Source organism: Gymnogyps californianus, unplaced genomic scaffold (assembly GCF_018139145.2).
Source record: "Gymnogyps californianus isolate 813 unplaced genomic scaffold, ASM1813914v2 HiC_scaffold_129, whole genome shotgun sequence".
Taxonomy (NCBI): domain Eukaryota; kingdom Metazoa; phylum Chordata; class Aves; order Accipitriformes; family Cathartidae; genus Gymnogyps; species Gymnogyps californianus.
Window position 1 is genome coordinate 113,122 of NW_026114010.1, and position 27,697 is coordinate 140,818.

Below are 27,697 nucleotides of genomic sequence, written 5' to 3' on the forward strand. Positions count from 1 at the left end.
TTAAAAATGGCTGCAATGTTTCCCTTTTTCCAGTCACCGGGGACTTCACCTGACTGCCATGACTTTTCAAATGTCATGGAGAGTGGCTTGGCAATGACATCAGCCAGTTCCCTCAGGACTCTGGGATGCATCTCGTTGGGTCCCATAGACTTACATATGTTCAGGTTCCTCAGGTGGTCTCGAACCTGATCTTCTCTTACAGTGGGAGGGACTTTGCTCCCCCAGTCCCTGCCTTGAGGTCCATCCACTCGAGAGGTGTGGGAAGAGAGATTGCCAGGGAAGACTGAGGCAAAAAAGTTGTTGAGTAACTCAGCCTTCTCGTCGTCTGTTGTTACCAGTTTGCCAGTCCTGTTCATCAAGAGGGGTACACTTTCTTTGACCTTCCTTTTCTGGCTGACATACCTATAGAAGCCCTTCTTATTATTCTTTGCATCCCTTGCCAAGTTCAGCTCCAGCTGCGCCTTGGCCTTCCTGACCCCATCTCTACACAACCGGGCAACGTCCCTATACTCTTCCCAGGATACCTGTCCCTGCTTCCACTGCCTGTGCATTTCCTTCTTGCCCTTTAGTTTGACCAGCAGGTCTTGACTCAGCCATGCCAGTCTCTTGCCTTCCTTTCCTGATTTCTTACACCTGGGGATCGAGAGCTCTTGCGCTCTATGGAAAGTGTCCTTAAAGATCTGCCAGCTCTGTTCTGCTCCCTTGTCCCTGAGGGCAGTGTCATGGTTTAACCCCAGCCAGCAACTAAGCACCACACAGCTTCTTACCCCTCCCAGTGGGGTGGGGAGGAGGGAAAAAAAAAAAAAACTTCTGGGTTGAGATAAGAACAGTTTAATAACTAAAGTAAAATAAAATACACTACTAACTAAAAATAATAATAATAATATAATAATAATAATTGTAATGAAGAGGAATATAACAAAAAAAGAAATAACACCCAAGAAAAAGACAAGTGATGCACAATGCAATTGCTCACCACCCACTGACCGATGCCTGAGCAGCGATCCACCCCTCCTGGCCAACTCCCCCCTGTTTATATACTGGGCATGACGTTCCATGGTATGGAATACCCCTTTGGCTAGTTCAGGTCAGCTGTCCTGGCTGTGCTCCCTCCCAGCTTCTTGCACACCTGCTTGCTGGCAGAGCATGGGAGACTGAAAAGTCCTTGGCTTAAGATAAGCGCTACTTAGCAACAACTAAAACATCAGCATGTTATATCAACATTATTCTCACACTAAATCCAAAACACATCACTGTACCAGCTACTAAGAAGAAAATTAACTCTATCCCAGCCAAAACCAGGACAGACAGTTTCCCAGGGGGTCCTACTGAGTAACTCCTTGAACAGCTGGAAGTTTGCTTTCCTAAAATTCAGGGTCCTGACTTTACTCTTTGCCTGTCCCATGTCCCTCAGGACTGCGAACTCCACACCAGTGCATGATCATTGCAGCCCAGGCTGCCTCCAATCTTGACGTCTCTGATTAGCTCACTTGCGTTGGTGACCAACAGGTCCAGTATCGCATCCCCTCTGGTAGGGCTGTCTATTACCTGGCTTAAGAAGTTATCCTCGATGCATTCCTGGAGTCTCCTGGATTGCCTGCAGCTCACCGTGCTACTTTTCCAGCAGATGTCGGGGTGGTTGAAGTCCCCCAGCAGGATGAGAACCTGCGAGCGCGATGCCTCCTGTAGCTGGAGTAAGAAGGCTTCGTCAATAGGCTCCCCTTGATCGGGCGGCCTGTAGTAAACACCGACCACAAGGTTCCCTTTGTTGGCTTGGTCTCTAATTCTTACCCATAAGCTTTCAACCTGCTCGTGGCTATTCTTCAGAGACAGCTCTTCACAATCTATCCATTTCTTGATGTAGAGGGCAACCCCTCTGCCCCTCCTTCCTCACCTGTCCCTTCTGAACAGCCTGTAGCCATCGATAGCTGCACTCCACTCATGGGATTCGTCCCACCAAGTTTCAGTAATGGCAACTAGGTCGTAGCTTTCTAGCAGCACGGTGGCTTCCAACTCCTCCTGTTTGTTGCCCATGCTGCGTGCATTGGTGTAGAGGCACTTCAGCTGGGCTGTCGGCCATGTCAGCTTTTTAGAGGAACACACCTTAATTCCTTTGAGGTATTTCACCCATGTTCCCCTGTTGGCTCCTATTACCTCAGGAGCCCCTGGCTCATCTCCATAAGACTTCTCAAGTGTGCTCCAGTGTAGCCAGCAAGTCTCAGAGCAACAGGCTGAGGGCCCTCGCTAGCACCCCATCCCTCAAACCTTGGCGTGTCGTCCCATGGCTTGTCACAGGCAAGCCTGATATTATCCCTCTCCCCCTTCAAGTCTAGTTTAAAGCTCTGTCAATCAGCCTCACTAGCTTGTGAACAAAGACCTTCTTCCCCCTTTGAGAAAGGTGAATCCCATCCAACGCCAGCAGGCCTGGTGCCGTGTAGACCATCCCATTATCAAAAAACCCAAAATTCTGGTGGTGACACCAGCCACGGAGCCATGTATCAATAGACTGGTGTCCTGGTTTCGGCTGGGACAGAGTTAACTTTCTTTTTAGTAGCTGGTACAGTGCTGTGTTTTGGATTTAGTGTGAGAATGATGTTGATAACACTCTGATGTTTTAGTTGTTGCTAAGTAGCGCTTATCTTAAGCCAAGGACTTTTCAGTCTCCCATGCTCTGCCAGCAAGCAGGTGTACAAGAAGCTGGGAGGGAGCACAGCCAGGACAGCTGACCTGAACTAGCCAAAGGGGTATTCCATACCATGGAACGTCATGCCCAGTATATAAACAGGGGGGAGTTGGCCGGGAGGGGCGGATCGCTGCTCGGGAACTAACTGGGCATCGGTCAGTGGGTGGTGAGCAATTGCATTGTGCATCACTGGTTTTTTTCCTTGCCCCCCTTCCTTTTTTTTTGTTGCATTCCTTTTCATTACTATTATTATTATATTTCATTATTACTATTGTTAGTATTATATTTTACTTTAGTTATTAAACTGTTCTTATCTCAACCCACAAGTTTTACTTTTTTTTCCTTTGCTTTCCTCCTCCTCACCCCACTGGGAGGGGGAAGGGGGAAGTGGCTGCGTGGTGCTGAGTTGCTGACTGGGGTTAAACCACGACAACTGGGTCTGTCTGTTTCTTCCAATGTCACTGCCCACAACTGGAAGGATAGAGGAAAAAATAACCTGGGCTCCAGATTCCCTTACCAACCATCCCAAGGCCCTGAAGTCTCTTTTGATTGCCCTTGGACTACGTGTTGCAGCTTCATCGCCACCCACATGGAAGAGCAATAACGGGTAAGAGTCTGAGGGCTGTACCAGGCTAGGAAGTTTCCTAGCGATGTCCTTAACCCGGGCCCCAGGGAGGCAGCAGACTTCCCTAAGAGGAGGGTCTGTCCGGCATATTGGACCCTCTGTTCCCCTCAGAAGGGAGTCACCTACAACTATAGCCCATCTTTTTTTCTTCACAGAAGTGGTCGTGATACAAGGGGTAGGCCTTTCTGACCTTGGCAACACCTCTGGTGTAGATGGACTGTTGTCCACATCATCCATTGACTGGCCTTCCACATCCAGAGCCTCATACCTGTGGTACAGAGGCACCTGGGAAGGCAAGGTAGGCAGGGAGGGGGTTCGCCTGCCACCCCGAGCGTGGACTTGCCTCCATTCACTCCTTTCCTTGAAGCTACTGCCTTCTGCCTGGCGGGAGGAGGATACAGGATCCCCTTGATCTTGTGTTTTTTCTGGTGGATGTTCCTGTTTCTGTCTCAGGGAGGGCAGAGCATGGTTCCACCAGTCTATCTCTTTCTCAGACTCCCTGATTCTCCTTAACCTTTCTACTTCCTCTCATAGATCTGCCACCAGGCTGAGCAGATCATCCACTTGGTCACACCTCACACAGCTGTTCTCACTATTGCCATCAGGTACTAGCGAAAGGCTCTGGCACTCCCTGCAGCCTGAGACCTGGGTGGCTGCATGTTTTTGTGGGAGCTCTGGTGAGTGCAGAGGACATAGCTTTCTGCCAGGTGGATACCATAGCTAAGCTCCTTGTGGGAGGATGATGACCACCGACTGAACTGACCTTTTGAGCTGGTAGGGTGACAACGCCCTTCCTGGGCACCCTTCCACGCAAACTGCCACGCCACGCCCTGGTCGCTAGCACTCCCTAGGCTGCTTTTTATAGGTGTGGGGGTGGCCGTGGTTGCTCTGGCAATGTCCAGGCCTCGTCAGCATCTCTCACGAGAGCTGCCAGCTCCTGGTGGGTCTCTCTGCTGCCCTGGCATTTCCTTGCCTCAGGAAACCCCCCTGTACGCCAAGATCTGCCTCAGCTCCGGAGCAGCTCGCCTCAGCTTTGACTGTAAAGAACTGGCAAGATAATAAAGATTCTGAAAAAAGACTCTTCAAAGATCTTTGCTTCCCCCTTAACTAGTACTTAAATAAGCCCTAAATCAACTTAGCGGAAAAAAAATCTTAAAGCAAAATGCCCACGTCAATGCATAAAGGGCTGAAGGAACTCAAAACACATTTCCCTCAGACAAATCATATTTTCCTCCAAGAGTCACCAGAAACAGAAAACTTCGTACTTTTTAAATAAAGAGCATTTAATGCATCTACATACCTTAGCACTGTTCCAAGAGGTTAGCAAAGCAACTAATTTTAGAATTTTTATGTGTATGCCTCAAAGCACAACAAAGGATACAAATCCAAATTCCTACCTTCCTTTGATGAATATGAGAAAGCTTACTAAGGGGTATTCTTTCTTTTTCTAGTCAATACTGGAAAACAGGGAGACCCCCTAGATTACTAGAAAAGTCCACCTTCTGGTAGAGTTTGAACTTTCCAAAATTATTACTTTTTTTTGTAATTGCAGTTACAATAACAGGACAAGTTTTAAAAGAATACCATCACTGCAGAAGAGGGCTGAAAACAACGTCACACCCACTACTGATACTTACTAGCACAATAAAACTGGCAACATAGGAGTCTACTTCACTACTGTCACAGAGAATCTCAGCCATAAAAACCGAGTATCAGCAAGCTACAGATGAAGACACGGGACTTCACTGACAATTCTCCCTTCGCTCCACTTGCCCTTCTCTCTGCCTGCTGCAAGCTACAGAGGCATTTGTTCTTTGAGCCAATGCCTTCACTAAGTGACCTAGATAAACTTTGCTGTTGTATGAATACACAGGTGTTTTCACATTCAGGGTAATGGTTATAAGTACCTTCCACCTACTTGCCTCTTCAAATTCAACTGATACAAGTTATTAGAAGATAATGACCACCTGAGAGCTGAAATGACCTAAGGCTTTGGCAGAAGTCTGCATCATGCAATGTCTATATGACAATAACTTCACAGCTATACCAATACAGCACTCAGTGTGAAGTGATCTAAGAAAGCCTTCTCCTAGTTTAGCTGTGGAAGCAGGTGAGGTTTAAAAAAAAAAAAAAAAAAAGCACTCATGCCAGAATAAGAGTGAACAATGGAAATTATATTAGTTTAATAAATATTCAGACTCAACTTCATTTTTATTAGTGTAAAATTCCTTGTATAGAAGAACCCTACTTAGATATACATTCCCTGTCTTAATTAACTACACTTTATCATTCATTAATGTTTGAAAGTGAATTGTAGATAAAGACCACAAGTTGCACTGATGCTATTTGGCATCTCATTATTGAGATGATTATTTTGCAGTCCCATTTAGGACTGTACGAAAATAGATTTTTGTAATAAGTTTCATTTCAGTAATGTTTTATTGATGGTATTCTCAGAAAAACAAAGTCCTCACTAGGATACATGACAAAAGAATGTGCTTCTTCCCAGGAACCAGCTGGACTGTCACCCTGTAATGGAGTGCCTCAAGGGGAATGGGATACCTGCAAAATGGAGGGCTTTGAAACCACAAGGCAACTGGCAAGTGAGGACAAAGCTGGTGAAGTTTGATCGCACACAACCTTGGAGCACATCAGAGTGGTTTCAAACGTAGTTTAGGCTTTTGTTCCTTGTCTGTTCTGCTCTTTGTGGGGAGGGTGAGACATTTGCAAACACACCTTACAAATGACAGAAGTATTTTCCATAGGAAAAAATATATTCTAAAACAGGCTTAGATCAGCACAGAACACAAGCACATACTACCAAAACACACTGTTCAATTCTTGATGCTACACACTAAAAATCCCATAATAATATGGAGTAGACCAAGTGGCGAATCTGTAAGAGAGCAATGAAAGAATCAGATGTCTAGAAAACATGACCTACAAAGAAAGGCTGAGTGAACTATGCTAATTTAGCCAAAAGAAGATGACTAATGGGGATAAATGTATTCTCTATAACAACAGTGGACAGAACAGGGAAGATCAATCACAGGAAGGGAGAATTAAATTATATACTTGGAAACTAAGGATAAAGATGGCAACACACTAGAACAGGCTTGGGGGGAGTTTATGAAGTGTCCATCCTTGGAGGTTCTCAGGAACAGGCAAAACAAACATCAACACAGATTGTTATATGTACTATTGATTGTATCCTCAGACAGAAGGAAGGATGGATGAGACGAAACTCTCCTAAATGGAAAAAATACCATGAAAGTTGGCACCTCAGGGTATATTTCCACCAGAATCTATATAAACTATAGATTATAAAATAGTCATATTAAATTACTATAGCCAGTCATTTGTCTTTGAAAAACGTTTAAAAGTCTTGTTCATAGAAAAAGGAAACATTCACAGCCTATATAAAGTAACAAACTCAAATGCTACAAGAGCTTTCTATGAGATTAAGCAGCTCTTCAGTTTGTAACTTCAAATAAGAAATATTCTTTGAAAATCACTACTGCTCATTTTACACATGCTATCAGCCTGTGGGGAAAGTAGCTGGAAAACACAGGCTTTTGAGCCAAAAAATATTTGGTGTCAGATAACAGTCAAGAGACATGGGACATTTCACTAGTAACAGCATATAAAGATCTAAAAAGTAGCGCCTGGTGCTACAGAGCCAGGAAAACTGCCATTCTATCTGCAAGCCGCTAGAACAGCAATGGTCACAAAAACAAGATAGTATAGAAAAGCTCCACTGGCAACTGACAGAAGCCATTGCTAATTGATTGCTGCTGTTCACAAAAGCATGGGAGCAGTCAGTCAGTTTAAAAAAAAATGTTCTCCTGGGGGGGGATATAAAAAAATCTGTGCAAAGAGAAAACCACATCAAGGAATCTGAAAACTCTGACTTCAGATACAAATAGAGAAAAGATGGATGAATTCACAGAATAGGAATACAAGCAGAGATAAAGAGCATATAGCTCTGAAGCAGGTAAAAAAGTTTCCTCAGATACATAAAGACCATGAATAAAGATATAAAAATTGCTACCAACCAAAGCAACACTCAGAAAAATGAAATAGAAAGGTGTGTTCTTAGGGCTGCTAAAAAGGAAGAGGAAAACTAACCTACTTTACAAAGTGCTGAGCAGGCAGTACTAGATTTATCCAAACGTGATTATGTTCACAGACCCCTAGGCCTTACAAGACCTAGGAAGTTCTGGAAGAGGAAATAAAATGTAGGGTAGAGCAGCAAGCAGAAGCAGGTTGGTTTGCTATGGTAATGAGTGCCTCCACTGAGGAAGCAAAGCCACTCTAATGAAGTATGAGCCAAACCACATAGATAGGTTCCTGGGAAAGAAGAGTCACAAGGATTGATTCAACAGCCAGCCCTAAGGCACGAAGTTCTGTACTCAATCTTTTTTTTTTTTAGCCTAAAATAGATTTTGTCTTTCTTTTCCTTTATTATGCCCTTTTCCTTCCTTCCTGAGTAATCCCTAAGTCAGAGAGTGCGAGAGCTAAAGAAGGAAAAGAGCAAGAGGACTCAGTTAAAATCTCAGTCTACCTAGAAGAAAATCTGTCATGTTAGTATAAGAGCACAACTCATATACATTTTGAAATACTATAATGTCACTGCTTCCTTTATTTATTGCCATAAGAAGGAAAAAGAAAAACAGTATTAATATTCCAATTCTCACTGTCCAACTTCACCTTGTGTTTGAAACATACGGCACTTTTAGAACTCAGTCCTGCAAATGGCCAGAATTAGTAACTATCCTAAAATATTGGAGTACTTGATCTTAGATTTCATATAAAACTTAAATGTCTGTCAGATTTATGAGAGTGACTAGTCCCACCTTCTACAGTGGATTTAGTTGCTTATTTAAAGATTAATGACCCAACAATGAATATAGAAAGCTGTGGATTACGATGAAGTGGAATTCATTTGATTCGATGCTGACTGTTCATTTTATGTTTTTCAATTACATGGTTCAATCACAGTAATAAGATTACCAGATTAACAGGTAAAATTATGCAGATTTGCTAACTAAATCTGGAGCTTTGAAAAAAATACAGAAGAGCTCTGAAATTCACATCCCCTTAGTATGCTAAAAATATATTAATGGCATCAAAGCACCTAAATCTTTGGAATTTCATCAGTCTCAGAGTATTTATTAGGCTCTTATCGCACTGGACAAGGCAGAAGAAACAAATGTTGTGACATTTGTACATTTGGTTCATCCAGCATTTCTCCAGTCAAAACACAGCACCTGAATGAGGGCAAAATTAACCCCACAAAGACTGTGTAGAGCATTCTTGGTGTACAAAGGATAGTTGTAACATGGACTGATTCTTCAGCTAATGTACTTTATGCTATTTTTTTTAAATAGACTAAAATGATATTAAGTCTCCACTATAGACTAAAACTATGTTAAACTATATAAAACTATGTCTATTATAAAGCAAATGGATATTACACTTCTTAAACTCACAAGTCTATTAACACTGATTATGAATTATATTTCTTAACATATAAGCTGATTTTAAAAACAGTAAAATTATTTCTAAGGTAATAAACGGTCAAAGCTCATTTTATAACAACAGGGATATTTAAAACAGAAAACTGCAATGTACTATAACCAAACTGCCTTAGGGTAATCCTCCCCCGTTTTTTCTACGGAAGTTTCTATGAAATAATCCAATACTTTTAAAATTGAAGCTAACAAAAAGATTTCACTTCAACATTTGACTTCTGGATTTAAAACAATTTCTCATTACAGATGTTGCAAAAGCCAAAGTAGCAGGTATGTATCATCAAGTTCAAATAGGCACTTTGTTTTTTCTTTTAAAAAAAATACTTACACATCCACAAATAGTACATAATCTTTACTGTCTTCTGGAATTCTACAGGAATGTCTACAGAAAAGTCCTGGTAGAAACATGGACCCACTGGAAAATTCTCAGGAAGAGGTGGCCAGTTATTTTTTCTACCTGCAAATCAGAAAAAAAAAAAAAGAAAGAAAAAAGCGCTTTATAATACAGTTTTAATCTCTGTATACTAGAAAAAGATATGCATTTGGACTTGTTCAAATTGTTTTATGCACAAGTTTCACAAGCATATGGATAACTTGGGCTACCAAAACCCAAGAGTTTTAATCCTCACACAATACTGAAAATAAACTTCAGAAATAAAATACAATGAAGTGCAGACAGATCAAGGAAAGTACAATATTTTATCTATGTAAAAGACTAAGCAGGCATCTGACAGTTCCTATAAAGTAATGAGAAAAGAGAATTCTTCACTAAGCAATTTCTCAGAGTTCCTTGACTTTTAAATGCACATTTCCCTAAGTCCCACCATACTCTCATACTTTGTGGAACATGAAGACTGGGGACTGAAAAGCATTCTCCAATCTCAGAATCCTGATATTTGTAACACTTTGAACTAGTTCCCAATACAGTTTACAGTCAAAGCTTTACCTAAAAGCCCGTAAGCCTGAAGGCAGCTATTTAAATGGTCTAAACTACTTTTTTGTTACAGAAGATGCCCTGCAGCATCAATATATTTTGATACAGTTGTGTGACAGAATGAGGACACCACAAAGGACAACACAGTATCATACACTTGGATTTCCTGTATGCTGATCTGCTCACAGACTAGAGTATACATTCTGTCAAACACAAGTCATACCAAGCATAGACTCAGAGATTCAACTGAGATAATGTGCTGGTTGTGGCTGGGATAGAGTTAATTTTCTTCACAGTAGCTAGTATGGGGCTATGTTTTGGATTTGTGCTGGAAACAGTGTTGAGAATACAGGGATGTTTTCCTCATTGCTGAGCAGTGCTTACACAGAGTCAAGGCCTTTTCTGCTTCTCACACCACCCCACCAGCGAGGAGGCTGGGGTGCACAAGAAGTTGGGAGGGGACACAGCCGGGACAGCTGACCCCAACTGACCAAAGGGATATTCCATACCATATGATGTCATGCTCAGCATATAAAGATGGGGGAAGAAGAAGGAAGGGGGGGATGTTCGGAGTTATGGCATTTGTCTTCCCAAGTAACCATTACGCGTGATGGAGCCCTGTTTTCCTGGAGATGGCTGAACACCTGCCTGCCGATGGGAAGTAGTGAATGAATTCCTTGTTTTGTTTTGCTTGTGTGCACGGCTTTTGCTTTACTTATTAAACTGTCTTTATCATCTCAACCCACGAGTTTTCTCACTTTTACCCTTCTGATTCTCTCCCCCATCCCACCAGGGGGGAGTGAGCGAGCGGCTGTGTGGTGCTTAATTGCCAGCTGGGGTTAAACCACAACAGATAACTACAACAAACCTTTACCATAGTATTTCAAATTCTGGATGCAAGAGATACATTAATCACCATATTCCAAAAGCAGAGGTGAACTAGAGACTAACCTAAAGGCACCTTTATTTGAAATTCTGACAAGGTTTGCTTGCAATTTCTATCTTCAACCATATCTTTACTAGCAGTTCATCTGGTAAGAACAGAAAACTTGCAAAGCTTACACACTTGCATTATTTCTTATTTCTTTCCCCACTCAGACAAGATGAAGCTGACAGTTCTGTCCAAACAGGTCCAAGGCACTAAGTATCTGTTAAATTTTCTGCCTCTTCCACTGAACATTTTTTATCAAGCCTTTTAGAGCAGGGGATTTACAGAGGGAGCATACAGAAGGTAATCAAGTAATATTCCCATCCATATTAAAAACTTCTTTGGGATTTCTTATATGAAAAATATCTGATAATAATTCAGGTCTTCATTCTGCAGTATATGGTTATTTCTTTCAACACTGATAGTTTCAAGACAGAGTCACAGAAAAAAATCAGATATCTTATAATAGTTCAAGTTCTTATTTAAGAATTTTATTTGATGTGCTCTCCCACCCCTGTGGCACAGGTTTCAAAATTTTCAACTAAGACTGAAAGACAGCTTGGTGAGATGGTTTGAGATCAAAAACCAAGTGGCCTTTTTCTAAATGTACTTTGGATACTCATATTCCAAGACTGTATCTTGATAAGCAAAGAGCTAGCTCAGAGTTATTTCATTCAACACAAGTTACCATCTCAAGGCCTATTAACATAACTTCAATGGCATGCCTACACTATGAATGCAGACACCCCCAAACTAGCTTCATGCAAGCCCAGAAAGGGATTTTCAGGCATGCGCAAATGAACTAGCTGAAATAGAAAGCAGCACACTTTAATAAGCTCAAGTGCAATACTGCACAGGACCTGAGCAGAGACCGAAGGCATCGAGCTGAGCAGACCTACCAGCTTGAAGATCTTTGCATTGTAGTCAATTGGATATGATGACAGTGTCCTAGATGTGCAGCCAGCATCTTAAATTGAATGCAAATAACTAGAGTAATGTTGCAAAAGACCTTGCCCTCCAATCAAAACATCTCTACAGTGTTTCCAAAGGAGTTCGAATGAGTGTGCAAAAGAAAAAAAAATCAGAAGGAAAAGAATATTGTTCTCCTCAGTCACAACATACAATTTCTGATTTGCAGCATCTTTTACGCAGTCATTTGGCAAAAACCCAGTATCCTCTTTAAAGCTTTAAGAGCTCACTCTTCTCTATTCAGCCTTCCTAAAGAATCCTTTAGATTCTTCATGGACTCTTCAAGCACTTTGATGTGAACAACTGCAACCTAATAACACAGTAAATACCCATTTTAGAAATATCCTGAAACATGCATGGGGTATCAGAGTTATGTTCCCTATGATATAGATGAACAAAACTGTCCCTGAAGCCTGGAAGAGACAAGTAATCAATCCAGACCATCAATATAAGTTAGTGAAATTAGATGAAGAGCAATATATGGAGAAGGAAATGAAAAAACAACCAAAAAAATCATTATCTGGGAGAAGAGATACAGAGATTTAATAAAGAGATTGAAAAGAATAAATACTGAGAAAATAAAAATGGTTTAATGTAGGGACAATATCACCATGATTCTTTTCCTTAGAAGAAGAATAGCAATTCCCAATTTCCAGATCCTAGCATATGACTGGCACAAAGTTCCCTGAGAATTTGAATTACTAAGTGATTATGCAATCTGGAATTGTACCGCTGTATATTCCAATTTCCACAGGAGCAAAAAAAACCAGCACATGTGGAAATACAACAGTCAGAATTCTAGATACAAGTGAAAAGATCACACAAAGTCAACCTTGCACACTGTTTTGGCTTTTTGTTTTGTTTTTTTGTTTTGTTTTTTTTTTTATTCTAACTTCAGTCTGAAGTTTTTCCTTTTGAAAAGGAATGTTCCCATAGATCTACTTTTAGCACAGTATCTTCAGTTAAGAGGATGTAAATCTTCTCATTTGTGAAATTGCAGTACGAAAACTAATGGTTTCACACAGCACACTTACAGTTTGTGGCAAAATGAGATACGAATCTTGACTATGGGTTCCAAAGTGTCATATGAAAAATTAATAAAAGATTAATAACAGAATAAATCTTTCTGCTATTTGCATAGAATATTGTGTCTGTAACATAGCAAAAGATAAGAAAATGTTTCAAAACAGGAAAGTTCTCCTACAGCTATAAATACTGACATAAGAGAAATCAAAGAGATATTACTTATGAAGTTACTTTTACTTCTCAAACTGCTCCATTTCTATTCAATAGTATTACTTGGATATTAACCTAGAATAAAAATAGCTGATAGCAGAGAGTAACATGTAACATAGGCCACATTTAAAATTTTTGCTGTGAAAATTTGCACAGGCCAGGCCAGTTTTTATTCACTGTATGCATTGTCCCAAAGGAGATAAATTTTCTTTTCCTGAAGAGATTATAAAAACCCCTCTTTGATCTGTTTCACAATGTCACTGTAAAACTAAAATAGTTTCTAAGAAAAAGTTAAATTTCTGCAATTTAAAAAAGTATTTTTTTCATGCATACCCCCCTGCTGATTGAGACTCTGCATTTCCCTTTCTCTGCGATCTAGTTCAGCTGCTTTTCTTTCCAGTTCTTCTTGACGCTTTAGCAGTTCTGCCTGGGCCAAGGCATGCTCCTGAACAAAACAAGCATCGTTAGATATTGATAAAAAAAATACAAACATAAAATAAATATTTCAAGTCTATTTTCCATAATTAAGCATCTCCAGTTATGGATGAAGACTGACCTAATATTTCATGAATTCATGCAGTAACTGATTACTTAAAGGCAGTATTAATTTTCATAAATCATCAGGAAAGCAATGCTTATTTATAAAAGACACTATTCCAGAAGTGTATTTATATGATTATAATTGAAAGGAACCTAGTGCCTGAAAGTTATAGACAAACCTTTGCAATTTGTGTGTAAGCAGGTGGTTCTTCTGTTGGTTTCATTATTGCTGGCTGGGTACTGGGTACATTAGGCATTTTCACATTTCCTAGAGAAGGCTAAGAAAACAAGAGACAATTATAGGGAAACAGTCTCCTATTCTAATAAACATCTTTTCATTAACTCTGTAAGAACTAATCCAGTTGTTTTAAAGGAAGTGTTACTGATAAACTGAAAATCTGATATGCTGCCTGAAATATTTATAACCTTTAGGAAAAAGAAGATAACTATATTCTGTGGTGCAGTGTTCTGCTTGTTTGTTTTTACACTGCACTACTTGCCATAAACACACATGGAATTTTATAGATCAGTAGAAAGTAAATAGAATTTTAATTTTGTTCAGACATGAATAAGGACAGTTATTGTTTAAGAGAATTGCAGGATTTAACAGTGATCTATTCATATTCTCAAACATGATGTAATTTATTAGTAATGTCTTCCAGAGCTTTCTACTTAACAAAGGCTTATATCACCTGGTTAACTAGAGAAGCAATGTACTGTATTAAATTTTCCAATTGAGGATCCACAATCTATTGCTTAACTAATCCATCAGTATGTACTATAGTATCTAGTTTCAAGTACCACTAGCAATTCGGTCACTTGGTCATTACCTATAAGAACACATCTTACAAGAAGCTTTTAGTAGCTCAGGTTTTTTCAATTTTGTGTTTTTGGGTTTTTTTTTAAAAATCCTCTCCTGCTTATTACTGTTTGTCATCTCCTCTGACTTTCTCCACATCTCTCTATGATACACAATGTTAACCAGTACCTATCAAACCAAGGAAATTACTACTGCCTAGATTAAAGTTATCGACTGAACTTTACCAAAGCAGACCAGTATAGCCCTACTATGATGTTATTTTATTCTTAAATATGCTTGGGAGAAAACTACAATCCACATCTTTCTTTGTGTAGAGCTTGCAACATGAAAGACTTCCCCGTTCTGTGATCTTTTAAAACATGGAACCACTTGTTCCTAATAAGACTGAAATCAAGAACAAAAATATGGTGAGAAGTATGATGTTTTAAATACAAAAGCACCTTAAACCAAAGCAGGAATCAACCGAATACCACTAACTTGGCAAACTATGACTTGGCCTGGTTTATCTGTATCTTTTCCAACTGTGGTGGGCTGACCCTGGCTGGGTGCCAGGTACCCACCAAAGCCACTCTATCACTCCCCCTCCTCAGCTGGACAGGAGAGAGAAAATATAAGGAAAGGCTCGTGGGTCGAGATAAGGACAGGGAGAGATCACTCAGCAATTACAGTCACAGGCAAAACAGACTCGACTTGGGGAAATTAATTTAATTTATTGCCAATCAAATCAGAGTAGGATAATGAGAAATAAAAACTAAATCTTAAAAACACACCTTCCCCCCACCCCTCCCTTCTTCCCAGGCTCAACTTCACTCACGATTTTCTCTACCTCCTCCCCCTGAGTGGCGCAGGGGGATGGGGAATGGGGGTTGCGGCCAGTTCATCACACATTGTCTCTGCTGCTCCTTCCTCCTCAGGGGGAGGAGGACTCACACTCTTCCCCTGCTCCAACTTGGGGTCCCTCCCACGGGAGACAGTCCTACACGAACTGCTCCAGCGTGGGTCCTTTCCACAGGGTGCAGTCCTTCAGGAACAGACTGCTCCAGCGTGGGTCCCCCATGGGGTCACAAGTCCTGCCAGCAAACCTGCTCCAGCGTGGGCTCCTCTCTCTCCACTGGTCCTGCCAGGAGCCTGCTCCAGCATGGGCTTCCCATGGGGTCACAGCCTCCTTCGGGCGCATCCACCTGCTCCAGCGTGGGGTCCTCCATGGGCTGCAGGGTGGATATCTGCTCCACTGTGGACCTCCATGGGCTGCAGGGGGACAGCCTGCCTCACCATGGTCTTCACCACAGGCTGCAGGGGAATCTCTGCTCCGGCGCCTGGAGCACCTCCTCCCCCTCCTTCTTCACTGACCTTGGTGTCTGCAGAGTTGTTCCTCTCACATATTCTCACTTCTCTCTCTTCTGGCTGCTGTTGCGCAGAAGTTCCCCCCCCCCCTTCTTAAATATGTTATCACAGAGGCACTACCACCGTCGCTGATTGGCTCAGCTTTGGCCAGCGGCAGGTCCGTCTTGGAGCCGGCTGGCATTGGCTCTATCGGACATAGGGGAAGTTTCTAGAAGCTTCTCACAGAAGCCACCCCTGTAGCCCCCCTGCTACCAAAACCTTGCCACCGAAACCCAATACACCAACCATCTTTTGAAATGCACAAATGCAATACACTGAGGAGAAAACATCATGCTTGAGTAAACTCCACCTCTGTGTGTAATATTACAGCATAGCTCAGCAACATCAACTGATTCCAGCATTTCAAAATTACCTTTCCACCTTATACATCAGCTCCTAACAGAATACTGAAATATCAGAGAAGTCTCATTTCTCAGAAATACCCAGTGATTTAAGCTTTTCATCATAAGAAAGATTACTTGGTGTTCTAGGATGAAGATAGCCGAAGTTGGTTAAAGACAGTTAGTACTGCTATTCCTTATGTCGGAGCATTCTGTGATAAGGACAAAGGTCTCTTGTACAAGAACTCCTACAAAAACTAGACAACCATCAAGAGTCTTATCATCTGCTTCAAACATAAGATACAAACCCTGTACCAGAGTAACAAATAGCTACTGAACAAAAACTCTATGTGTTATGCATTGTAGGCCAGAGCAATGCTACAAAAGCTCCCAAAAAGTCTGATTATTGTAGCTCTGTGGCTAAAGTAACAATAGCTTTGAAAGCATAACTACTAAGCAGCTGCCTGCTAGACTAATGAGCAAGACTGCCCACAATCTCCAGTAAGGACTCCAGTAGCCCTTCACAGACACCTGTAATAGTGTTTAAAGGTGGATTGGCAGACTAGAAAATATTTGAACAATGAATTCAAAGATACTTATCCTTGAAAGACACTTTGTCCAAACAGCCTGCAGTGCTGCTAATGACTGGAACATGCATATATGCTTATGAATAAAGGAACTGATCAGAAGGCTCATTAGAGATACATAATCAAAGATGCTAGCCAACAGCATATATGATAGATGACATTAATATAAGGAACTAATTATGTACAAGATTCTTTGGATTCAGATTTCTGTATTGTTTAGGTTCCACTATATGCTAGCATGGCCACCTATACAGTGTTAGAATTGCTGTCCACTATGCACATGCCTAGGTAAGAGCCTGTGCTCCCTAGAAAAAGAGAGACTAAAACAGTGATTTGTAGCAGGGGTTGTGCATCCTGGAATCCTAAGAAAGTCAAGAGAGGCTGGGGGACAAAAGCTGTTAAGAGATGTTATAAAAGCTACCTCTTCCAGCGGACTCTGAGACCTGGGGACTCCTCCTTTCCAACTACTGGAGCCTAGTCCAGCACACCTTCAGACCCTCTGAGGGCTCTCCATCCCAGGCTGATGGATACAGTTGCTGCTTTCCTGTTTCCAGGTTCAGCTAGCAGCAAGGTTGAGTGCGTATCCCAGAGATGCACACAAATACACACACAACCACACGTACCAAGGACATTAGCACAGCCAGCTACACAAGCTGTCACAGGCAGGGCACTGCCTTTAACAACATCCCCACATAACACTATCAGAACTACATAAAATATAGGTACACAGAGTCATGTCCCATTCCTCCTCTCCAGCTGATCAACACTGAAGTTCACTATTGAAAAACACATGCCTCACTCTCCAGATTTACAAGCACACCAACAACTGCAGATCCCTCAGATATGAGCATGGGCCCTCAGCCTGTCTGATATACCTGTCTGGATCCAGGGCCCTCTTACCCGGTATACGGGTTTCCTCCTGTTTGCCAGTTAGCCCAGCTTGATGTTCACTAGCAGATTCATGCACTCAAACACTAGTCTCGCAAGCATCCCCCACCCTTGCAGCTCCCTCAAACACCAGCACGGGCTCTCAGCTTGCCATATATCTAGGCCCAGACCCTGGACTCCCTTACTTTTGGTTCAGACTTTGAGTCTTCCCAGAGACAGGTTTTCCTCCTATTTGCCAGCTAGTCCAGCCTGAAGTTTGCTAGTGAATTACACATATACACACAGAGGAAAACACACTGGTCCCTCCAGTTGCTGGTACCCCAAACACATAGACCCTACAACCCATGATCCCTCCAGCTGCTGACACCGAGATGCTCAGTTGTTGACACCGCAGACATACAGACCACTACTACCTGGGGTCTGACTGGATTGCTGGCACCTAATTCACTCACTCTGGTCTCTCCAGTTGCTGACACTTAGACCTTGCAGCACTCACAGATAGTATAGAGTGAAATTTCACAGAAAGACAGTTAAGAAAGGATTTAACAATAACTGCAGTGATTAGACGCATAGCTCTGTCAGACAAGTATACTGACTGGTAGCAACTTACATGCAACCAGCCCCTTTTATCCATCCTCTTCGCTAGTCTCCTCCTTGTTCCTCCCCAGTCCCCAATTGTTCCACACCTTTGACTATTCCCCTAAATATTCCTTAATAAATTTTGCATAGTCCCACAGGCTCCTCTCAACTATCCATAATATTCATGTTTATCTCCTTTCACCCTTCTTATCAGTTACAAAGTCCAGGTTGAACCTCTTCAAAGCTACACCTGCTGTTTCTTAATGGCCCATCAATTAGTGGCTGAAGAGTTTTACTCTTACTTTATGTCTCTCTTATCACTTATCTATCTGGTTTGTGTTTCTGTCTGGTTTTGTTTATCACTTTCCCTGTTACTTATTACTCCCTTTGAACTGAAAAGGTCTATAACCTTAATGAAACAGATGCTCTCACATTCCACATATCCTTACAGTAACCAGTATGACTGACTTGAATATTTGGACAGTCATGACCATCATGGAGGTTTGCAACTGAAAGGCTATCGTGACTTTTTCAAGGATAGTACGTGATTAGGAATTAATTGGCCCTTTGGATACTCTGTAATAATATGACTGGGATTATGATCTTCCTTCAGGCCTCAGCCCCCCAAAAAAACATACAGTCATATTACTACATGTCCTGGTTTCGGCTGGGACAGAGTTAACTTTCTTTTTAGTAGCTGGTACAGTGCTGTGTTTTGGATTTAGTGTGAGAATGATGTTGATAACACGCTGATGTTTTAGCTGTTGCTAAGTAGCGCTTATCTTAAGCCAAGGACTTTTCAGTTTCTCATGCTCTGCCAGCAAGCAGGTGGGCAAGGAGCTGGGAGGGAGCAGAGCCGGGGCAGCTGACCTGAACTAGCCAAAGAGGTATTCCATACCATGGAACGTCATGCCCAGTATATAAACAGGGGGGAGCTGGCCGGGAGGCGCGGATCGCGGTTCGGGAACTAACTGAGCATCGGTCAGCGGGTGGTGAGCAATTGCATTGTGCATCACTGGTTTTTTTCTCCCCCCCCCTTCTTTTGTTGCATTCCTTTTCATTACTATTATTATTATATTTCATTATTACTATTGTTAGTATTATATTTTACTTTAGTTATTAAACTGTTCTTATCTCAACCCACGAGTTTTACTTTTTTTTTCCTTTGCTTTCCTCCTCCTCACCCCACTGGGAGGGGGAGGGGGAAGCGGCTGCGTGGTGCTGAGTTGCTGACTGGGGTTAAACCACGACACTACAGTAACATGAAGGAGGATACTCCAGGCTTATTTATTCAAGCACTGCAGTGCAAGGAAGCAGCTGCCCTGAGTCTCATGTTGTCAGATCTGTGTACTGCAGTCCATTACTTAATGCAGGAATGACTCAGCATTCAAGGCAACTTCCATGTCTGTTTGAAGGTTAAAGCCCCTGTATGTGTAGAGTTCTGCTAAAAACAAACAAACAAACCACCCCAAAACAAACAAACAAAAAACCCAACCAACCAACCAACATTTATGATTAGCAGACTTCCCCACCATCCCCTTCTACTTGCCCAGTAAAGAACTTGTACCTTCTGGCCTCTTAATTTCTTGAATCCTTTTAAGAGCTTTTTCTATAGTGAGTGTGACAGCCGTCACTTTTCCTTCCTCTAGTATAAGGCCAGCTGAGGTACATTCTAGTTCATGCTTTAGCAATTTTCCATCTTAGTTTTCTTAACACTTAGCTGAATACTACCTGTTTCCAGCAAGTTAATACTTCTCTAAAGCCTATTCTATTAAGAATTCAAGTTTAAGACACTTCCCTTGTAAAGAAACAATTAATTTGGCTTTTTCCTACATCATTATCTTCTATTAGTACTCTTACAACCTTAAAGATGGTGGAAGCTTCCCGCTTCCAGGAAAGAAAGTTTCCCAAGTTGTTCTACAAGTTTTTCCTCAGAGCTTTGAGCTTGCCTTAGTTTCACACTTAGCTTGCCAGAGCTTAAGCTCTTAAGTTTTCTTTGAAAATAGTTTCCACTTTTCTAAAGGCTGTCTTACCCCAGTAGCACACTTGACACTGTTTAAATCAAAAGCAGCAAAAAGCCAGCACGGTTAGTCTCTTATGGTACATCTAAAGTAGCTATTTTTGAGCTACAGTAGGTATGTCTACACCATTAGTTTAAGTTATTGTGTGTTTAATATCACTTATGTGTTATTTAATATCACTTGCTGGAATTAGTGCACGATGTAAGGAAAAAGCAGAGAGAAGAGCTTGTAAGAGAGTCAGAGGTAGTAAGGAAAGGATAAGAAAAATCATGTATCTGCATCAACATCTGTTGTTAATTTTTGCTGGGTATCACTCCAGAATTTCTGCTAGGTTGATATATATAAAGAATGAAATCTTAGCTTCGTAATGTGTACACAGGGGAATGAAGTGTCAGTGCTCAAATCTACCTCTAATGGTGGAAGTTCAATATTACTTTAATGTGCTTATTTTTCCAGGTTATTATTTAAAGATCATAATTCAATGCACAACAGGCACAGGTATTATAAACCATCTTCTAAGAAATTTTTTACGATGAGGGTGGTGAAACACTGGAACAGGTTGCCCAGAGAGGTGGTAGATGCCCCATCCCTGGAAACATTCAAGGTCAGGTTGGACGGGGCTCTGAGCAACCTGATCTAGTTGAAGATCATTGCAGGGAGGTTGGACTAGATGATCTTTGGAGGTCCCTTCCAACCCAAACCATTCTATGATTCTACAGATCAAGAACCTAATGAAGAAAAGATTGTAGTATGCAACCATTTTAAACACAGGTTGCACTAAGTCTTCCTACCAAAATGAAGTACTCATTTTTATAACCCTAATCAAAGCTGAGCAGCAGTGAAAAAAAACCCCACAGATGCTTAACATGAAACAAATAGAAGTATCCAGCTGCCTTGGAAAATCATTTTAAAAAAAAGACATAGCAGTACAGTTTGGGATTTTCCTAGAAGCAAGAAGTACTGAAGAGAAATCAAAGAAGGTACATCTTCAAGCTCTAGCATTGTACAGCAGATCTGGAGAACTGCATGGACTTAAAGAGAGTTCAGCTAACACACAAGATTGATTATCATTGGACTGACATAGGTAGTAAGGAAAGGGTACAGGAAAAAAAAGTTATTTGTGATAACATTTTGTCAGAAACCATTTCTTAATAAAGCCACAAATAATTTATTTTGTGCTATAAATATATTTCCCAGTATTCAGCAATCACTGGAAAAAAACAGAAGTTCAATAAAAATGCATACAAGGCAAATAAACAAGAACCAGGGAGAACAGAGGTTATGCTAAGCCTTAATGCAAACAGGTTACTCAAAACAAATGTTGCTTCATACATGCAATAAAAACATACTCAATAAAAGTCAAAGAAATAATAATTTATTGGCTAGTAGACAAACAGTAAGGCAGATGGTTCTTTGTACAATTAAAAAGGTAATACAAAGCAAAATTCCACAAGTTTATTTGCACAAGTGTCTCACAATTTCCAAATATACAGTAAGCACAGGTTTGCTCTAATTGCCATCTTTGAAGTTAACTCAATTAAGAATTAAGCTATGAAGCTAAACTTCATAAAAAAAGCTCCAAAACAATTTTTAAATCCTTATTGGTATGTTAGCTAGCATACAGTAGGTTCTTTACAGTCTGAAATGGAGAAGTATTTGCAAGCTGTTGTATTGAAAAACTGTCTAAAATGGCATAAGTGCTGTTGTACAAGATGCAAGAAGTCTAAAATTGGAGGCATTTTTAAGCCATTCTGGAAAGCAATAGCTCAAATTTAGGTTTTAAAAAGGTTTGCAAGGGACATCAATTTAATACAGACAAAAATTGTATCTAGTAAGTGTAAATGTAAATCTTACTGAGGAAATACTATTACCAAGTGGTCAGATTAGAGCTAGTTATAGGAGCAATTGATTTGCTATTTAGAATCAAAAGCAAACATCCACTTTCTAAGGTCACCTCAAATATTTTATCAGCACAAAAAAATGCAAGTGGGAGAGAGACACTTGGTCAATAACTATCAAAATCTTGAAGATGTCAAACTAGGTAACTGCAAGAACTAGTTTTGAGAAGTAATGGACATTTCATAAAGACACTGAGATCCATAACTATTAAATAAGCAGAACAGGAATTCTCATCGTTCAGTATACTTTTGTCTCTCTGTGTTATTTTGATTTTTATTGACATAGGATTTCTAGGAATAAAAATTGCTGAGGCAGCTTTGAAAGAAACCAGTGAATCTGGTATTTGCCAGGTAACTCCTTTAACTTTGATGAACATCTTATGCAGTTCATACCAGAGCATCCCAAAAACTACTGTGCCTTCTTTTGTCTCAGAAGTAGATGGGTAGACATAGGCTTCTCAGGTGGCTTCAGGGCAGCAGAAGTCAAGCCTCTTCCTTCCCCTCTCAAATTTAACAATTCAATCCATCCTTCTGGAACCTAGAAGACTTGGCCCCACATCAGGCATAATGAAAATTTTAAGACAAGACTTGATCAGTGTTTCTTACCTGAGAAGAATGTCACAGTCACCCTGTAAGAATTCTTTCATTTCCTAATCTCATACTTACTGAAGCAAAGTATGGCTTATCCACATATGAGGCTAACACTGTAGAATTCTGCCCTAATTAATACATAATTTACTACGTATAAGAAATGAAAGATACATTTTGAATCCCTTATTGATCAGCATACACATGGGATTGCTGGGAAAAGATGCTGCTGCTTTTATTACACAGCATGTTACTTGTTGGAACACAGCAAACTAATTAGGGGGAAAAAAATTCACTAGAAGAACTGCCAAACACTGGGACAGGTTGCCCAGTGAGGTCACAGGATCTCCATCCCTGGATATATTCAAAACTCACCAGGACAAGATGCTGAGCAATGTGACTTAGTGACCAACTTTGAATAGGGGGGATTGAAAAAGATGACCTCCAGAGGTCCCTTGCAACCTATGACTTGGCACTTATTTTGTCATACCTGTCTGTCCATGGGGTATTGGCTGCCTGTCCAAGTGCTATTGGTGGCTTAGGGATTTGGGTATGGAAAAGAGATACCTGACTGACTTACAGCCTAGATAGGATTGACAAGACATTCACAGCAAGACAGATGGTTGGCAATTATGTCTTTTTAAGGGTGTAACTCTAACACTAATTACTCAGACTTGTATTGTGAGGACTGCAATAACCTCCAGCCATCACTGAATAATATCATATCATATCATGATATACCACCCACATTTGGCATGGGGAACCAAGTCAACTGTTTTTAGAGACTTTATTTCACAGATCCATGGTCTTTGACCCTCACTGACAGATTACGATAAGATACTTATATCCTGAAATTCAACCAACCTCTCTCTACAGCACCCCTTTTTGTCCCTACCCCAAATGGTACTTCTGGGATAGATCTTTTTATTTCATGCCTTGCTGTCACAGCTGCACTAGGAGAAAAAGCAAATTAGTATGACCTCTCCTGAAGAGAGGAGGTTGGCTGGAGATAAATGCTCAAAAGAAGTTCTCTCTTGAATAGATTTTCCCATGTGGGTGAAGTAGTTTATTCACCAGCAGTGGGGAGGGAAGACTTCCAAAAGAAGCCAGGTGTAGCTGATCAATCTGATTTCCTATAAACACTTCACTGTGTGTGGATGCAAGACAGGAGGAGGGGAGCTGTCCAGGAATTTACTGAAAAAAATCCATTGAAATATGCCTCTTAAAACCAACAACAACAAAAAAAACCCCACCTCTAGTAATGAATTTTTTCAAATTTTTAATGTATCAGTTTGAAAGTGCATGCTATATGCATTATTGTGTCTATACGTGTTATACATATATACACAAAGTGCTCAGAGGAGTTCAACCTGCATCAGCAATACTTGTAGAAGCTGGAAGAGTTTAAAAGCCTTCTTTAACAGTAGTTTCATTAAATGATGAAGCAGAAATACTAATTGTCTAATCTCATCTGTTCCTTATTGTTTTCAGAAACATGAAAAAAAGACACAAAGTCCTCTCCATGGCAACTGTTAGAGCTGGAGACAAAACCACTGAAGATGCAGGCAGATATTTAGTCTGACATTTATACCATTCACTGAAAACTTTGTTTGGTTTAACAATCAAAAGTAAGACAAGCTTTGAAATTTGATAAGAAGCCAAAAAAGAAAGACTCCTGATTTCTCATGTTAGATATCAAGGTGATGACACTTGAGACCTAAAGTCTCCTATGCCCATTCATTTTCCTCATTATGTCTTACATGTTATTTTCCTACCAAATTTCCCACTGCAGATGTGAAAGACGTAAATTGACAGAGAAAAGGTGAATGCACTGAAATACTAAAAAAAAAAAATAATTAGAAATACTGGGGGGGAGGGAATAAAATACAATTTTTTTTTTTCTGTCCTATCCTGATAACCAAGAAAGAATTGATAAGCAGCATCTCCCTTGGCAAAGGAAGAACACAACTGAGCTAAGATAATCAATGTCAGTATTCAGAGTTTGAAGTCACTTTCTCACAGAAGAAACATATCCCTGCCTGGATTTGCAATGGAGAAATATTTGTGCAGAATGTTTTATTAATTTGAATTTGGAGGGAAGGGGGGAAGAAGGTTAATGCTGTGTTAATGCTATAGACTGTAAGATACCATCTTAGCATTAGCTAAGATGTATAAACAGGAAAAAATTGGATTTCTAATTGAAGCATACCATTCCCAGCTTCCTTAAAAACTACAACTACACACTGTTACTTGTAGTGAAACACAAACATCATTTAAAGTCTTACAGGCCAGTGATTCTCAAACTGAAGAGCACAAATCTCCAGGACATATTTTGCTACCACCAGCATATATCCTTTCTGTTTGCTGGTGCCATTATGGTTTTCAAATGTTAGAAATAGGATTACCTGCACAAAACTGTTCAAGATGGCTCAGCTTTCCAATAAAGGTAGAACAAAGAACAGCAGCAAATCCAAGCCCCTGGAAACTATCTGGAGCAGCACACAAAATACAGAGTAATTTTTATCCCTACCCTGATGGGCATTGTAATCCTCCAAGTCTAATATTCACAGACCCTGCTTTCTACCTCTGTTCATCCAATCTTTAAAGGCATTCAATTCCACTTTATCTTCCCTTACTCCTGTTGCATACATTTGTACACGCATAGTATGCCCTTCTCTTGCACACAAAGCTGGTAGGAAAAGAGGTGAGCATGTGGAATTGTGAGCACATCCTCAGGTATCTAAGCACATTCCTGCAAATGCATATAATTATGGAATACTACTTTACATATTCAGCATCCACAAGATACAGAAAGAGGAAGGGGAGTATAATCTAAAGGTTGATTATTACTGCACTCTTAGCTGAATATATACTTTACTGAAAAGAAAGCCTGAACAAGTTCCTTTTTTTCCTCTGCAGAAAGAACTACTCATTCAATAGACAGTTTTTATGAATTTAGTAACATCCCATAGATTAATTGAATCACAGTGCATAAACATAGCACATATTCAGTAGATCTGAACAGTGACTTCAAGATTTCCCCCATCCTCCCAATTTTTCTGAGTGACATCTGTAATGAGCAATTAGAATTTTTTATATATGCACAGCTGACTGTTAGAAGCCAGATAACCTTAGCCATATACTTCAGTTTTCCTTTTCCCAGAGCTGCATGTTAAAATAAGTAGATAAGTAATAAAAATGTCACAGTAGCTCTAGTTTTTTTTTTTTTAAACAAGACCTACTGTTTTTAAACAGACCTGACATTTATAACATTGTCTGTACAAAGCAATTTTGAAACTCTTCAAGCTTCAGAAAAATAAATCAAATACAATTTGTGGTATTGTGAATTAGGAGAAAAAATTTTTGGAGACTTATTTAATATTGCTGCAGCTAAAAAAAAAAAAAAAAAAAGCTTCTTTAACACTGTATGAAACCTTACTGTTGCATTGCAAAGACTCAAATACCAACATTCCCTATCAGCACTACCAGATTTGCCATAGGAAATATAAGCCTATGTTTGAAAAAATATAGTATTTGAATGTTTATAAATTATACTGACAGACAGTAATAATCCATACATTTTGCAGATCTTGCACAATGTCTTCCCTATCAAAAGTAACCACTGAGAAATGCTGTTACAGTATGAATTTACTACCCCATTCCTTGTATTTCCCCCCCCAGGTGAAAATAAGCACAAGGTAAATTAAAACTTTACAAATTAGAGGCAAAAAACAACTGTGTTTCTCAGACATAAATTATTCCTTTTAGTACAGCACAACTATTCATACTTTCATAAGCACAATGGAAATCAAAAGCAAGACACTGAGGAAGTGTGCCACATTCACACACTTTAAAGCAAGTAAAATTTAGAAAAGCATAAAGACAGACTACCAGAAGTCTTATTGAACAGAGGAAAAACTCAATTCTGGTTTGGCCCCCTTTCAGGGAGCCACCTTTCCTTAAGGGGTCAAAGCTCACTTAAGTCAACCTACCCACTGAATCCTCCAAATACTTTATGGGACTATCTATCCTTACACATCTTCCATTACCTCTAGCTAGCCCTTGACATAGAATATCTTGAGTTGGAAGGGACCCATAAGGATCATCGAGTCCAACTCCATGCCCCTCTCAGGACTACCTAAAACTAAACCATATGACTAAGAGCGTCATCCAGATGCTCCTTGAACTCTGACAGGCTTGGGGCCGTGACCACTTCCCTGGGGAGCCTGTTCCAGTGACCGACCATGCTCTCAGTGAAGAACCTTTTCCTAATGTCCAATCTGAACTTCCCCTGACACAGCTTCATTCCATTTCCTCGTGTCCTATCCCTGGTCACCAGAGGGAGGAGATCAGCACCTCCCCCTCTGCTGCCCCTCTTGAGGAAGTTGTAGACTGCGATGAGGTCACCCCTCAGCCTTCTCTTCTCCAAGCTGAACAAACCAAGTGACCTCAGCCACTCCTCATAAGCCTTGCCCTCGAGACCTTTCACCATCTTGGTCGCCCTCCTCTGGACACACTCTAATAGTTTGATGTCCTTCTTATATTGAGGCACCCAAAACTGCACACAGTACTCGAGGTGGGGCCGCACCAGTGCAGTGTAGAGGGGGACAATCACCTCCCTCGACCAGCTAGCTATGCTGTGCTTGATGCACCCCAGGACCCGGTTGGCCCTTTTGGCTGCCAGGGCACACTGTTGACTCATATTCAACTTGCCATCAACCCAAACCCCCAGATCTCTTTCCGTGGGGCTGCCCTCCAGCCTCTCGTCCCCCAATTTGTATGTTTTACATCAGTCCCAAACTCTGAAAACAATACCCCAAAAATCTTACCTAAAAAGATTAACAGCATTATTAATAAATAAACATGCTTACTGTTCTTGAATCAGAGAAAGGATTGTACTCATCTAGCCCTGGAGGAACATTTCTTGTCACTTGTGTAACAGAAGGATCCTAGAAGAGAAAACAGTTCTGTAAATGTATGCATATGTATACAAGCAACAAGTCAACACATATCATTATATCATATAAAACTCTAAAAAAGTTTGTTTTCACTAAAAAAGCCTGTAAATATCCACCTCTTTCTCTGTCCCTGAAATGACATCATTCCATCCTGAGCTTATTACAAAACTAGATTAACACAGTCT

General features: G+C 40.6%; 1 protein-coding gene across 1 annotated transcript in view; it reads right to left on the minus strand.

Moving 5' to 3' along the window:
• Positions 1–27,485, minus strand: part of LOC127028003 (secretory carrier-associated membrane protein 1-like) — a 39,206-nt gene extending 11,721 nt beyond the window's left edge. The window contains exons 1-5 of the mRNA XM_050913835.1: positions 27,426–27,485; positions 13,629–13,727; positions 13,261–13,354; positions 11,714–11,734; positions 9,171–9,299 (exon numbers count right to left, since the gene is read on the minus strand). Coding sequence (XP_050769792.1) covers positions 9,171–9,299; positions 11,714–11,734; positions 13,261–13,354; positions 13,629–13,706 — 322 coding nt within the window. The 5' untranslated portion in view covers positions 13,707–13,727; positions 27,426–27,485. The remainder of the gene's footprint in view (positions 1–9,170; positions 9,300–11,713; positions 11,735–13,260; positions 13,355–13,628; positions 13,728–27,425) is intronic.
• Positions 27,486–27,697: the final 212 nt, after the last annotated feature.